The 15,524-nt window shown below is 37.0% G+C and overlaps 2 protein-coding genes across 6 annotated transcripts in view; one reads left to right on the top strand and one right to left on the bottom strand.

Annotated features, from left to right (window-relative positions):
* Nucleotides 1-15,524, top strand: part of MIS12 (MIS12 kinetochore complex component) — a 15,754-nt gene extending 230 nt beyond the window's left edge. The window contains exons 1-2 of one of the 5 annotated variants that reach the window (XM_026672427.2): nt 11,641-11,708; nt 14,864-15,524. In XM_026672427.2, coding sequence (XP_026528212.1) covers nt 14,876-15,490 — 615 coding nt within the window. In that variant the 5' untranslated portion in view covers nt 11,641-11,708; nt 14,864-14,875 and the 3' untranslated portion in view covers nt 15,491-15,524. Of the gene's footprint in view, nt 1-11,640; nt 13,063-14,863 lie in introns of those variants that run through there. The other 4 variants (XM_087957763.1, XM_026672425.2, XM_026672426.2 and 1 more) reach the window with 4 other exon arrangements.
* Nucleotides 2,029-11,361, bottom strand: DERL2 (derlin 2). The gene is made up of 7 exons (XM_026672421.2): nt 11,244-11,361; nt 9,998-10,063; nt 9,367-9,440; nt 7,651-7,744; nt 5,813-6,008; nt 4,930-5,020; nt 2,029-3,178 (listed from the first exon to the last, which is right to left on the bottom strand). The coding sequence occupies exons 1-7, from the start codon at nt 11,334-11,336 to the stop codon at nt 3,073-3,075; spliced, it is 720 nt and encodes a 239-aa protein (XP_026528206.1). The 5' UTR covers nt 11,337-11,361; the 3' UTR covers nt 2,029-3,072.

Here is a 15,524-nt window from a genome sequence, read left to right as displayed (position 1 = left end):
GAGATTGTAGTTCGCATGCGCTTTCTCCAATTTAGACATGCGCGCTAACTGTTCACCCAAGGGCTGAGCGTTTTGCGTCTGCAAGTTGCGCTTGCCGCAGGCGTGTGAAGCGTGGTTTTGAGGAACAGGGTGTTGTGTTGCAACGTTCCTGCCCTCGTCTTTTGCTTGTTTTACTTTGTTTCCTGATGTTCTTATTTCCGGGAATTCCAAATTCCACATGGCAGGGCCCGAGCTCTTTTCATAACCTTTTATTCTTTTTAAACCATGGTAGCTATTATTCTGAGTCAGAAATACACGATATTCAATTTTATGTATGATTGCCTGTAAATAATTTGCAATATGATTCACGGGGAAAAGCACTATTATTTATAGCCGCCTAAATAGTATTTCTATTTTGTCAGTTAACAATCAACGGTAACTGGATTCTGTAGAGCAAAGGTCTTCAAACTTGACAGCTTTAAGACTTGTGGACTTCAACTCCCAGAATTCCCGAGCTAACATAACTAAAGGAGGAATTCTGGGAGTTGAAGTCCACACCTCTTAAAGCTGTCAAGATTGAAGACCTCTGCTGTAGAGATTCAGTCATCTAGGTCATGGTTGTCCCAAAGGTACTTTTTCAGGAGGCAATTGGACTTTTGAAGACTGTCAAAGCTGTCAGAGCTGAAGAAGCTTCTTGGATGAGAAGCAAAACGTCTTCAAAAGAAAAAAACAAAGTCCACTTGCCTCCTGAAAAGGCATCTATATGAGATACCAGAGCTATCTTTTAGTTGTACTACCAGGCAATCCTGAATTTTTAATACTTTACCACAAAACCACCTTTCTGGCATAATGCAAGGTATTGTGGATAGGCTTCTCACAAAGAAATAACTGCATCCATTTTTCCTACTGAAATCTCAATAATTAGTTGCAAAAGTTGTTTGAGAAAACATACATACAAAACAAGATGGTTTGAACTTGCATGCAGCCAGGATTCTGTTTTTAAAATCATCACAGTATTCACATTTTTTAAAATAAGAGTGTTTGTTAAATCACTGGCAGTAAGAAAAGTTTATCCATGGGATTTAGAAATCTACAAAATCTCCACCTTTCACACAACCAGTTTAGATTTTATTTTGCAGAACATATTATATGAAAGGTAATTTTTCACCCACTCTGATAAATGTGGGAGAAATGAGAATTTGCTGGTGGTTGTATAAATGTTTGTGATTCTCAGTTGTTTGAAGTATAAATTTAGAGTCACTGAATGCCAAGAGCAGCAAACATAATAAAATTTAGCATCCTTATCAATACTGGGTTTCAGAGACAGTGCTGTATTGCCCCCAACATCAGTTATCAGTATGAAATAGCTATTGCTATTTATCTAATGTTAAATCTGTTCATAGTTTATCTTCCTTATATAACTCCACTAAAAGAGTCATCTAAAGGTTAATACATGCATTTATCCTCTTGGACCAATAAAAATGTAAAAGAAGCCCAAACATTTGACTCTACCCCATGAACCCATAAGAGTTACTGACAATTTGTGCTGATCCATACATTTTACACTCCTAATCTAAGGGAGGTCAGTCCATGAGGAAGAAGAATGCATTTGAAACTGCTTTCAATCTACATTGTCCAGATTGACTGTTCCACATTTTTAAAAATCAGCGTGCGCGTGCACACACACAAAGAGTATGCTTGTTTGGTGCTGTTTTTTAAACTAGCACTTTTGTTTGGAAATGGGGAAAAGCTAGTGATAGCAATGCAACTATTTGGACAATACCAGCAACTGTGGGGCTTAAGTTATGAGGAGGGCTGACTTGCTCATCAAAGAACATATAGAATGGTTGAAGACTGCCTGTAGGCCAAGTGGCTTATCATTCAGGTTTTTTTACATACCAAATGCATCAGAATTTGTTCTACCATAAGGATGTCAAAGTTTAATAACTTCACACTCTTCAAACTCCTAGACCGCAGCTCAACTCCTGAACTCTCACATTTTTTAACTGGCCAAGACCTTGGGCACAAGAATCTTAAGATCTCACAAAATTTTATGATCTCGGAATTTCAGCTATCTTTTATTATGTGGGATGCTAAGGCCACTGTGCAGCAATTTAAGTGTGAATCTCGGAAGGTAATTCGCCCACACAACAGGCCAAATAAAGCACTTTTTAGCCCTGAAGAGGTCTTTCATAAAACAGATATTTTGTACAAATTATAGCTTAAAACTTTCATTCTTCCAGTACAGTCTGTCACGAGATTAGTTTCTTAGATGGTTTCTTTTCAAGTAGCAATAGTGGAAGACAAATCATGGTCCATGAAATACAAAAATAGCAAAGATGCCAATGGAATTGAAGATATAAAAGTCAAACTTCTATAGTATCCACCATAATAGTATCTACTTTGACTGTAATCCCAAACACCACATGAGAAATCTGCTTTTAAGAGAATATATAACACTGTACGTAAGGAAGATGGCTAATCAATTTTACAATTTACATATGAAATCTCACCAACCAGCTCAGTCCCTAGCCACCACTGGGGATTACACTGCAAACATAACAGTAAACCAGTTTTGGTAAACACAAAGACTTCAACATCATTCAGCATATAAAATCTGACCAAATCTTCTGAGAAAAAAAGAGGCTCTTCAGTTGTAGTTTGCTTCAGAGGCACCATTGCCATGGCCAGCAAGTCAAGTAAGCTTGCCTGTTTAATTATCTAATGAAAAAAGAAAAGTAAAATAAACAGTTTTATTCATCTTCTGTAATTGCCCAGTCCTGTATGAAATAAAATTGAAAAGGGCTTTACAAGTATTTTTTTTTATACATGAACTGAAGAACACAAGAATGTGCATTTCCAGTTTTCCTTGGCTTGGATCATTCATTTCTAAACAAATCAATGTAAAAGTCTCCAAGAGTTTGAAGTCAGTTCCTTGAAAAATGTCTTTTGATCAGGTTTTTTTTTTTTCATTTTTGAAAAAATGTTTTGCATATTCAGAGCTGTCAAAACTTCCTTTATGCACAAGAGAACAGAACCATTCTCCAGGGTGGTTTGCTTGTCTAGTCTCTCATCAAAGATGTTTGCCGGATCTCAGCCTCCTAGGCGCTGACCTTCTCCCCATGCAAAACCTCCTGGCCTTTCTTCAGGTAATGGATTGTAATTGGGATCTTCTTCTGGAGTATCAAATATTAGTTTCCTGTTAAGCAATATATATATTTAATGCTCAAGTCAACAAAAATAGAAAAGTGTACATATATTACTATCAAAAGGGAAGCATTTAAAGCTCCATGATTTCTGCCAACTTGTTCTTTTCTCTTTTGCTTCAAAGGTAATTGGAAAGAATAACAGGTGGCCAGAATTAGGAATGTATGTATATTTGGCTTAGGAAGAACCAGTAGTTCCCACTGTTCTGAACTGCATATATTTCTCAATTTGGTATTTCTCAGTTTGTTATAAAGCTTCTTTTAAATGCTGCTTCTAAATTACTTTATTGTGACTGTATTGCAGCTTTGATATTTTACAGAAGTACCAAATACAGCTTTCATCAAGCCCAAGCAGCAAAGCAGGATAGGGTGTGTTGTGGCCTGTCAGCAGCCAGCAGAGCTGGCAGCAGATTCAGACAATGAGGTTGGGGAGAAACATGGGCCAGTCCTGGAGTTTGGGAAAGGCTCTGACAAGTGCTCTGCATCTGAGACAGAGATGGGGCCAGGGCTTATCAGCTGCCTTTGGAGTGAGGCAGAACAGCTGGAGCCTGTTCCCAGTGTGCGCATGCACAGAGTTGCCAGACAAAGGCAACAGCTAAGGAACAAGGGTTGACTTGAGAGTAAAGCCACAGGTGGACAGTGAACGGCCCCTCCCATAGAGAATAAAAGAGGAGTGAAAGGAGAGTGGAGTTTTGCAGGACACAATTAGTTCATTCCTGCATTCTTGCCAAGTGTTGTGGCCTCTGAAAGATATCAGCCTGGCCTCTCTCCAAGCCTGATAAATGTCTGTAATTGTGAACTATCTTGAAAGACTGTTGGCCGGGACTTGGCTGGAGAGGAATTCACTGTAAATTAAATAAAGGGGGTTTATCAGGAAGAAAACTCGGCTTTGTGCTGTTGGGGAAGCCTAGGTCAGAACAGGGTGATTTTTTAAGCTGTTATTATTGACATTTATCAAGTTAGTTATCACAATGTGCTGTTTTTATAGTTTCCTTTGTGTAGGATATAAATTGAATTCTAAACAGATTAAAAACCTATTAGACTTTTCTAAGATGATATGGTTCAGTTTAACATGGTAAATGATATCTGAGGCCAAAAAGTATCTCACCAATTTTAATCACCTGTTCTGTAAGTACGGTAACCAGTGAGATGCTTTTATAAATCCCACAAGCAGTACTTATAGACAAATATTCTCCATAGCAATTATCTGGCATTGTATGTTGAGCCAGGCAACCAATCCATTTAGTTCAGTATTGTGCTAACTGACAGTGCTTCTCCAGATTTTAGATATTATTCCCAGTTCTATCTATACATGCTGAGGTTGAATTCAGGATATTCATCATGTGAAGCATGTGTTCTAATATTGATGTAGACTTCCTCTGGGAATTCCATTTAATTAAACACCTCTTAGGTATGATCAGCTCTAAGCCCTGCTTGGAAAACCTTGAACAAATCTGGGAGATTAAAATGATAATTCAAGAATCCAATGTGGATTATTCAAGAATTCAATGTGAATTCCATCTCTGTCCATTTTCTATCTTTTTAGGTTTGGAATTCGCTCGCTGAATACAACTGTTTTGCATTAGTTTGGATAGTTTATTCTGCCTCTTCCCTCCCACTCAATACCAAGTACAAAGGAAAGCATTTTTGATTGGGAGCTCCTCAGAATTGGCTATAAGATGGGCAGCTCTGTAAATGATTTAAATGAAAAAATAAAATAAAAAAAATAACAGAAAGCACTTACAATATGGATGGTGTTTTTAGAAGCCTTCCTCCCCCGGGCTGATTTGGAAAGACATCTTCCAAGAAGAAATATATGTGACCCACAGCAATGCCTAGAGATGAGGGGGGAAATATTGAAACACAACATTGTTTTATTACAAAAGTCTAAAAGCATCCAACTATCCAACATTAATCACTGCAGTTTTGAGAAAGCATTTTAAAAGAGTGTTTCATAAAAGACTACCTTAGGCTTGAAAAGATTGTTTCTTAGGAACTCTAAATAAGTTAGTTTTCTTTTCTAATTGTGTGAATATTTAGGTGGACAGCAAAACCTCCTCCTTTTGCTTTAACATTTAAAACATTTAATCGTTTTTCACATCATCAGTTCATCTATTTTTAGAAGAAGCATGTATTTCTAACTTAAGATTTTCATATATAGCATTGCTCTTCTTGGCCTCTTTTCTTCATATGTAAACTAAGACAACAAACAACACAGTAGTGCTTTTATGAATTCTGCATTTTACATTTGGCAAAGTATATACAATTCTCATTATTAAACTAGGGAATAAATCTGTATCCCCTCATAATGATTAAAAAGGGCTGCTATGAAGAATTATTATTTTTTTATTATGTACCATCAAGTTAAGGACTACTTTTAGCAATTATATAAATAGTCCTCCAGAATGATCTGGTCTTTCACATCTTCTAACAGTGTAATCATTGCTGCTGGGATTCCTCAATAACCATTGTATTGTAACTATCTTTGTGTTAAAAATACCCTTCAAAACTAAATGTTAGTATGCACAAGCAGAAAAGCAAATAACAATTTTTAAGGGATGAGGCAGATCAACAAGGCAAGGATTTTATTATGGCTCACTTACTGACAGAATTTTCAATCATCTTACCTAGAAGATCTACTATAATGGAGTTTCCCAATAAAAGTGAAAATCCCATGAGAACCCATGGAAGAAATGGAGCCTGAAAGATGAGAAGCCCAAAGAAATTCATGCGAACAAAAGGATTTCTACGGCTCCACACATATACTAGCATTATCGTAAACGCCTGCCCTAAAAAGACCAAATTGACAAACAATCCAAAAAGCTGATGGGAAATAATGGGTTAAAGAAAAAGTCATTGTAGTCTTATCAAAAGAAATTTAAAAATAAATAGTAGAAAATTGTAAACCTGCATACATATTTATTTTGATAATTTATAGCGTCTAGTAGCACATTAGGAATGAGGAAGAACAAAAAAGTAAATCAGACTTAAAGCCCAAAATAATATTCCAAATCTTAAAAAAGAAAAAAACCTTCACAATGGAAAAGTTTACTGTTTAATTTACACAGTGTAAAAATATCCTTAGAAGGACAGGTTTCCTGAAGCAGATCTACTTCAATCTGTGGTACAGATTTGAGGCCAGATTGCAAACCATATTTGTCTAATCATAATGAAACTTTAAACTGAAACTGGTGCAATGCCTCAGCTGCATGGACCTGAACTTGCTAATGCTAACTTGCCAGAAAAAGTATACATTGGAAGAGGAAAATACCACTAAGACAGGATTTCTGCACTTGCATTGCACTGTACACATGAATACTGTAAGGAAGAGCTTTAGAGTACAGGTAGTCCTCACAATCACAATTGAGCCCAAAATTTATGTTGCTAAGTGACACAGTTAACTAAACTTTGTCCCATTTAACAAACTTTCTTGTGGCAGTTGTTAAGTCAGTTGTTAAGTAAATCTAGCTTTCCAATTGACTTTGCTTGTGAGAAGATTGGAAAAGATGATTATGACCCCAGGTCATTGCAACTGCCATAAATATGAGTCAGTTGCAAAGCGTCTGAATTTTGATCATGTGACCATAGAGATGTTGCAACAGTTGTTAAGTCTGAAAAATGGCCATTAGTCACTTTTTCCAGTGCCTTTGTAACTTCAAATGGTCACTAAATGAACTGTTATAAGTCAAGGACTACCTGTATCTGAAAGTAAACTAGCAAAGTCCCTTCACCTGGAGAGTGGTTGCCACTTAATGTTCATAAATATACAGCCCTAGTTTGACTCAGCATAAGCTTAGGTTTCACTTCCCACTTCACAAAGAAATTATGCAAAATGATCAGAGGCTGATCTTATATTCTTAGCCAATCACTAGATGATTGTGAAGATAAAAATAAGAGACTCCTGCAGGCTGGTCTGAGGAAAGGAAATAAGTTATTCCAGTAGGGCAGAATAGGACCTTATTCTGAATATCTGAACTTTTTCACCACCAGTGTTTTTCTCATGCAAGTAAATATGCATTTTGAAATTAAATAGTCTTTAGATTACCTCAGCTCTTCAGAGAGGTTCTTAATAAATTATTTTGTTTAAAAGTATCACCTAACAAAAATTTCCACAGTTCTGAAACTCTTTTGTTAAGTGGTAGACTTGAGACTCTTTTAGAAAGTTAAAGCCCAACCAGTTCCAAATCAACTGAGGAAATGTTTTCTTTGAAAAAATGGGTATTTTTATATATAATTTCCCCTGATCAGGCCTATCATAACAGCACATGAATTCCCATCAACATAAGAACCCAGAATTCTCTTACAAAATGTTCATTTCTGAAAAAAATGTTTGCTGTTTGTTTAGTTGCCTTCCTAGAAGATGTATTCACCATTAAAGAGAGATCCCAAAAATAGATGGAGAACAATTATAATCATTTTATCTTGTTCCAGATCTTATATATAAAATCCAACAATGAAAGGATACAGTCATTAAGAGTCCACCAAAAAGGAACATAAATACAAAGTCTGCTGTCCGACCACGAAATGATCCTTCCTCAAGCATTCGACAATAGCGATATCTGATCACCAGTTCAGGAAAATACTAGATGTATTTTATTTTATTTCTACAAGAAAATGAAACTCTGTTCTGTGTTTTAGCTTCAGATTCAGGGGTGGAAGAAGAAAAGGATTTTAAGTACAAGTAGATACACCTTTAGTCTTATTTTAGCATTTAGAACTGAAATAATTCTAGGCTATTGTTAATGACACAGAATCAAACATTTTATCAGATCTTTTGGGAAATAAGGTCAATACTGACATTAAAAATTCTATGCCATAGAATTGGTATACATCAGGGACTTTCTGCCTATACAATCCAAAAATCTAAGGTAGGTTTTTGTAACCAAGTTACAACCAGGGTAAAGGATCTGCCTCCTATCATTACAGATCTAATTTTGTATTGTTTGATTTGCTGATATTTTTGTAGTTGAGACTTTTAAACTTGGAGATTACCAGTACAGATCTTACAGATGCAACAAGAACAAATCACAACAATCACATTCTCTGTTGGGTTACGGTTATTATAATTTTGTTTTATACTTGTAATTTGAAGAGTTATTTCTTCCATGGATTATTTTTAGTCACCTAGGTTTGTTTAAAATGAGCAGCTATATAAATTTTGTAAACAAATACATTATTTGACTCATATGTAAATCTATTCTTCCTACAAAGAAAATGGATCTGGAGAAATTGACATCAATTAATTTAATACATATGTATTCAAAATAAGTCCTCATGTTCATCTTTTGTTAAAGATTATATATTCAGTGACAATTATATCATGCAGCAATCAAGCAACTAAAGGAATATTCTTGATTCAACAGCAACTTCAATGCTATTTTTATTTATTTGTATACCACTTTTATTATTTTTTACAAATAACTCAAAGCGGTGAACACACCTAACACTCCTTCCTATGTTCCCCACAACAACCCTGTGAGATGGGTTGAGCTGAGTGTGTGTGACTGGCCCAAGGTCACCCTGCTGTCTTTCAGGCCTAAGGCAGGATTTGAACTCACATTCTCCAGGTGGTTTTAATTTTAAAAAGTATAAATTTGGTGAGCAACCTCACCAATTTTAATAGGTATTACCTGCTTCAGGAGAGCTACGAGGAAACACTTAAGCAACTAAAACTTTCATCTGTAATAATATATCTGGTACTACTTTAGGAGCGGGCGTCTTGAAAGTGGCTACTACCACAAAGTAGGTTTTTCCTCTCATATCCTCACTTTCAAACTTAATCTAAGCCTTATTAGGTGATACCAAGGAATGGCCAAATTAATACTACCACAGAGATTCCTTTGGGCATCTTGACTCTAAGCAAAACTTGATTTGTCCATAAACAAATTAGGAGTTAGCACTGCTGACATATGAAAACAAATGATTACCCTTGAAATAAAGCAAAACATGCTGCTTATAATATTTTTTAAAATAAGGAATCAGCTAGTGTCATCATCCTTAAATTACTTATTTGCTTCTAAAGTTGTTCCTAAACCATCTGGAGTCCATATAAATTATGGCAGTATATTAAATAAAATTAATTAGAAAAGAAGATTCAACCAACTTTCATTGGGGTATGTCTAAAAGATCTTACATATGCAAGCATATGTAAGCTTGCATACAGAAGTTAAGCAAAAGATACAAGAATATCATATTAAATAAAAAATTGAATCCAACTGGCCCAAAGAAAAGGTAGTTTGTAATCAGCCTCCATACCTGCAAGTAATATGAGGAATGAGAAATTAATAAATCATATTTAAGCAAATGCTGGTTTGTTTGAGGAAGCTGTGGTGGTGCAGTGATTTAGAATGCAGTATTGCAAGCTAACCCTGGCCACTGCTAAGAATTCGATCCTGAACAGCTCAAGGTTTACTCAGCCTTCCATGGTTGGTAAAATGAGGACCCAGATTGTTGGAGGCAATATGCTGATGTTGTAAACAGCTCAGAGTGCTATAAAGCTTCCCAGCTTGGTGGTCCGGCTGTGTGTGAGTGAGTGAGTGAGTGAGTGAGTGAGTAAGTAAGTAAGTGAGGCTGGTACTCACATATATAAGTGGATGGATACACACACACATATATACATACATTCATACATACATATACACAGAATCAACATGTAACATTAGGAATAATGCTCATAGGTATTAATTAGACTGTTAACTTCTACCAAAAATCTCAAGAATTGATTCAATTTGTTAAAAATACTAGCAATTCTGATTTGTGAAAACTGCATTATGCTACTTGTCTTTATAAAAAACATGCAAAAGAGCACTTACTTGAAAGTTTTTAAATATCAATTCTGGGTTGAAATACAGTTGAAAAGGTGTGATTAATTCTAATTGCTAAAAGAAAGGAAAATACAAAGGAATTCGCAGTTGTAAACATTGTGATTTATGAATCCATTAGACAGGTTATATTATTGAATTTAGAGTATCTTTGATGACCTAATGCAATCTAGTTCATAAACAATCTATCTTCATGCATAAACACACATCTGATTTTATCCAATACCAATCAGGCAGAACCTGCTGTTTCCCCCACCCCACAAACATAAAGTACCATTTCTTTCCCTCCATAAAGATGAACCCTCTTAATTGGACCATTTGTTCTATTTCAGAATTCTAAGCAAAACAATAATACAATCAGTATAGCAAAGACCACTTTATAAGATAACTTAAAAAGATAAAACTTGTAATAAGTATCTGTAGATAGAAACTTGATGTTACACTTGCACGCAAAAAGGAAGGCTACTGCTTTTATGTTCTGCTTGTTTGGACATTGAGGAAAACATGCTAAGGGTATTTTTCGTATGTGCACACTATCCCAAAAGCCACTGCTCTAAAAAAACTATATACCTTTAATATCAAGATCTCTGATATCTTCATGTTTTGTTTTGCACCATATTTTAAGCTGTGAGTTTATGTGTGTATCAGAAAAAACGTCTACAGCAAATGATAGCATAGCTAGGTGATAACTTTAGTTATGCTGCAGGCGAGTAGATTGAATGATGGTTTCTCAGGCTCAGGATTTACTATTCAGTGGAAAAATAAACTGATTATATCTGGACTGGGTTCCAGATTCTATTTTACACAATTTTATCTTAATTCTCTTCTCAGCCTGATTTAATTTTCACAATCATATGGTAAAATCAGTCTGAGGGATCCTAACTCTCCATGGCCTGTTCTAATATCGGTTCTTAGCAGATGGGTCCCCAGGAGTGGAAGGGTTGTTTACATTCAGTGTCATAGATATATAACCCCTCTTCGAAACTTAAGCTGCACAAAGTTTTCATGCCGCCCAGAGTCACTTCGGATACTGAGATGGGTGGCATATAAATTTAATTAATTATTGGACTCAGAGGAAAAAAAAAAGTCCATCACGACCCTATCTAGAAATACAACAGATCTGCCCAATAGCCAAGGCAGAGGGTATGTCAAAGGAGAGGCTCTACGGATTCCCCTCGAACGACTGCTTACTGTACCGGCGACCGACCACGGCAGCCCACCCTTCTCCTCCACTCACCACAGCCGCGGTGGTGAGGACGCAGGCGGTAGTGTAGGCCCGTGTGACAGGAGGCACCTGCAGATATTCCTGCCGAAAAGTCTGATACGCCATCTTGGCGCTGCCGCCTTAAAGCTCTGCCTCTGCTTACAGCAGCTCCTCGATGTCGGCCAATCATATTCGCAAAGCCATTGGCCGAATAGCCAATCTCTGCCATTTCTATTCTTCCCTTTTTCCCCGCTTCAGCCAATCTGCGCCGTCCACCTCCCTCCCTCCGTCTACTTGTTGAACCCAATCAGAGCTGATTTGGTGTGCCGGAGAATCGTGACGACTACCGGGAGTCTAGCTTGCGTGGCTCTAGTCTTCCCCAACTCTATGGTTAGTTGTGGAAAGGGGCGGGTTGAGAGGGAAGCCGTTTGGAACAAGGAGCGAGAACCAAAGAGGCGGGAAAAGTGAATTTCAGTTCGGCGACGGAGAAATTTTGAGGTAAGTTGGGGCTCCAGACCTAAAAAAAAATGGAACCTTTTTAAATCAAAGCATAAGACTTAATGCAAAACCCGGTAATAATAAAATAGAGCAAAATGGACTAAAAAGCGACTTGGCGTTTAACACGATACAAAAAGCACGAAGGAAACGGCGAAGAACTTGGCCAGTTACCGTAAAACCTTAGATAACTTTTGGGTATTAAACGGATATCGGAAAAAGAAGGCAAACTCTTTCGCAAGTAACAATATTCCAGAAGGGCTTTCCTGCCCCCCTTAAAAGGGGAAATGGCGCTGGGAGGGCAGTTTTCAGTATGGTTACATTTATGTGTGTGTATATATTGCGTGTATACACCTACCTCCTGGGGGTCTTTGCTGTAAGTGTACGCGCACCTTAGAAATAATAAACGTCGGTCTCCCTTCCAGTCTGTGAGGCAGGTTGGGGCTGAAGGAAGAGGAAGCGGCCTAAATTCGAATTAAGATCCGAATTTGGGCCTCTCCGGTTCAAGCCTGACGTTGCCATTCTCTTTGGGTTTTTTTTGAGGCATTTTTTAAATAAGATCGTGCCGCCTACTGTCGGGGTTGAAAGGAAAAGCAACGGTCGCAATGTTAGCTCGCCAACAGATGGCAGTGCTGGAACCTCTGCCCTGTTTTGTTTGGCGTCTCTTTTTTCGCTTCAGTTGGCGGGAAGTGGATGAGAGAGAAAGAGAGAAAAGGTTGGGTTGCTATTGCTGGTGCAATGGAAGCCTGCGCTGAGTACTCGGCCATACGCTTTAAGCAACGTGCCGTGATTGAGTTTTTGACTGCCAAAGGAGTCCCTCCAATTGAAATTCACCGCCGAATGCAGGCAGTTTATGGGGACGACTGTATTGACGTGAGTACTGTACATCAATGGGTCCAAAAATGTAAAGATGGGGAATCGGGAAGAACCGACTTGTCTGATCAAGAATGAAATGACAACCGACAAGCGAGAGAGGAGGATAAACGGAAGAACGATCGGGCATCACTTAAAGGGAAATCGCTGCCTATCTGCCATTTTGCAGGATTATTACACATTATTGTCCTTTTTCAGCACTGGAAGGTTTGTACAAGATACGTTTCTTGCTTGTTTATGGCAAACACGAATGTAGAATTGAACGAAGTTCTGAAATTCTGGCCGATTCCCGTATTTTGGGTTGGAGTTTTGACACAGTTAAAACAATTAGTATATGGACATCCTTATCTGTGTATTTGAAAGCATTTGGAAACCTATCAGATGTTCCTATTCAATTTTCTGTTAGTAGTATACTAACAAACCCAACCAAGCATATATCTATTTGGAAAGAAGTCCTATAAAATTTAAAAGGAATTGCTCTCAGGTAAATATGTATGGGGTTATTATTTATATTTTATAGCTGTTTATCTGCTTCTGACAGTTCTGCTTTTGGAACATATTGAACTTAGGTCATATTTATTAAAAATTACTTTGCGTGGATTTCTATAAGGAAATGTTACATTTTTCATTACTTTCCACTTGTCTTGGAAATATATTTCAATTGTGACTAATAAGCCCATATGCTGATGCTAGTTTATTATAGCTTTCATCAGTTCTTAACAAAGATTTTATTATAGATCACTAAGACCTAATTATTAGTCCAAATGCCAAGTTTTCTCTTATAAAAAATGGATTGTTTGGCAAAAATTTATCAGAGGTAATTTTTCACTATTGAGAACTATTGTACGGTTCAGAAAAAAATATCCAAATTCAATAAGTGATGTTTAGAGCCCTTTAATTAGAAAGAATTCTGAGGCTCAACAAGTTTGGCATAATTTATTTAATTCAAAAAAGCAAGGTTTGCAAGTTCCTATGTATATAACATTCCATCATCCAACGTAGTAGCCCAAAGTAATGTTTTCCATCATGTTTCCACAGAAAAGGTTGCCCGATTTCAGTAAATTTTGAATATTTGAATTATTTCAAAATAGCTAGTTTTTACATTCTCTAGTAATATAATGCTGCTCAGTTGTAAACATGTTTTCATGGAATAAATCAGTCTACTTATTATTTATAACCATTTCAATGATATGGAATTAGTATTCAGAATTTTATTTAGCTGTCAAGTTGCATAGGCTTTTTATTTTACAAGTATCAAGTAATTGTGAATATAAAAGTTTATGCAAAGGAGTTGAGTATCTACTGACTGATTTGATTTGTATGGCGCTCATTGTATGACTGCTTGCCCCTTGTCCTGTCCATTAGACAATGGTGTTTTTTTAAATTCTTACTTTTGCAATTATCTTTTTTTTTCTTTTAAAGAAGTTACATATGTGTCCATGTGCCCAAATGCTTGGAATAGTTTATCAGTTCTAATAATAATCATGCACTGTGCTAAACCATTTTATTTCAGCAATTGGTATGAATCCAACTTTTGTCATATACTCAACCCACATTTTACTATGGCTTGGTTAATGGGTAATGGTATGTTTAGTCTATCAAAGAGAAGAATTAAGGGGGACATGACAACTATCTTCTAGTACTTGAGGGGTTATCACAGAGAAGAGTTGATTGACTTAGAATATGACAAGTAATGGGTTGGAGATCCAACTAGAAATAAGCAGAAATTTTCTGAAATTGAGAACAATTTATCAATAGAATAGATTGCCCCTGGAATTATGGGTGATTCATCACTGGAGGTTTTCACAAATAAGACTGGACAATCATTTGACCAGGATGGTGTAAGGCCTCCTGCCTTGGGCAAGGCATTGGACTAGAACAGGGGTCCCTAGCCCTGGTCTGTGGACTGGTACCAGGCTGCAGCATGTCAGAAACCCGACTGCAGAAACAAATTAAGCCACATCTGTGGGATGCAGGCAGCATGCAAAACAACAGGATGAGGAGCAGCAGCAGCAGTCTAAGCAACAGTGAGATAAGAGGCACCTTAGCCCACAGAAGTAATAGTGTAGCAAAAATCTCAGAAGGGACCCTCCTTAGTTTCTTGGACCATAAAGGCAAGGGGGGGGGATGAGAGATGTACTTTCAGACTTGCAAACATCTGTTATGGCAATCTTACAGTAAACTCATGTCTGGACTACCTCAAAGGACTGACACTGTAACACAATGTATGAACCCAGTCCAATTAACTTACTAAAGACTGATTTTTTTTACCATGTTCTTTCCAGGTATTTCTCATCATGTCAATAAATCCAATGACATATGAAGCACAGTTTTTTGGTTTTACCCCTCAAACATTCATGTTGCGGATATATTTTGCTTTTCAAGATCATCTTTCTCATATAATGCTGGTAGTGGAGAAAGTTATATTGAATAAACTACAGAACATCTGTCCTAGTCTTACACCTACTTTAATCCGGAGGAGCACAGAAAAATTCTTTGCTTTCATGAAGGAACGCTTCGACAATCAGTTCACTAAGATGGAAAAATCTCTTTTAAGCACAGTTTTAAGCATTCCCAAGAACATTTGCCTTCCAGAAAATAAATTTCAAGAGGAATTTTGCTACACTGCAAAACAGTTTCAAGAGCTGGAGAATGAAATCAGCCAGCTAGAAAGAGAACTTAAAGCTGAAATGTGTGCTGAGCAAGCCCTACAAACAGAACTGGAAGAGCAAAAGATTGTCCAGGGGCATCTTGAAGGGATTCTACAATGGTTTGATGGTCTTGACAATATAGGCAGAAATGAAGGGACTGGAAACCTTAAAGAAAGCTTTGCTGCCTTGACAAAAACTGCCGCTAAACTGCATAATATTGTGCAGGAAGTGGAGGACAAAATGAACAGACTGAGAAAGTGACTGTATAGTAATATAATAAACACATTTCAATCCA

This window comes from Notechis scutatus, chromosome 1 (genome assembly GCF_049901735.1).
Source record: "Notechis scutatus isolate UNSWTSFEM ecotype Mainland chromosome 1, rNotScu1.2, whole genome shotgun sequence".
NCBI classification, from domain to species: domain Eukaryota; kingdom Metazoa; phylum Chordata; class Lepidosauria; order Squamata; family Elapidae; genus Notechis; species Notechis scutatus.
Note: the sequence above shows the minus strand (reverse complement) of the source record. Positions and strands in the feature narration are given on the sequence as shown.

What these genes read in the sequence shown, in the direction of transcription:
- DERL2 (XM_026672421.2), bottom strand. Translation starts at nt 11,336, where the DNA reads ATGGCGTATCAGACTTTTCGGCAGGAATATCTGCAGGTGCCTCCTGTC. An exon ending in TCCTCACCACCGCGGCTGTG is followed by an intron (nt 10,064 to 11,243) that starts GTGAGTGGAGGA and finishes CCTTTCTTTTAG; the next exon opens with CAATTAGAATTAATCACACC. An exon ending in TGATATTTAAAAACTTTCAA is followed by an intron (nt 9,441 to 9,997) that starts GTAAGTGCTCTT and finishes TATTACTTGCAG; the next exon opens with GTATGGAGGCTGATTACAAA.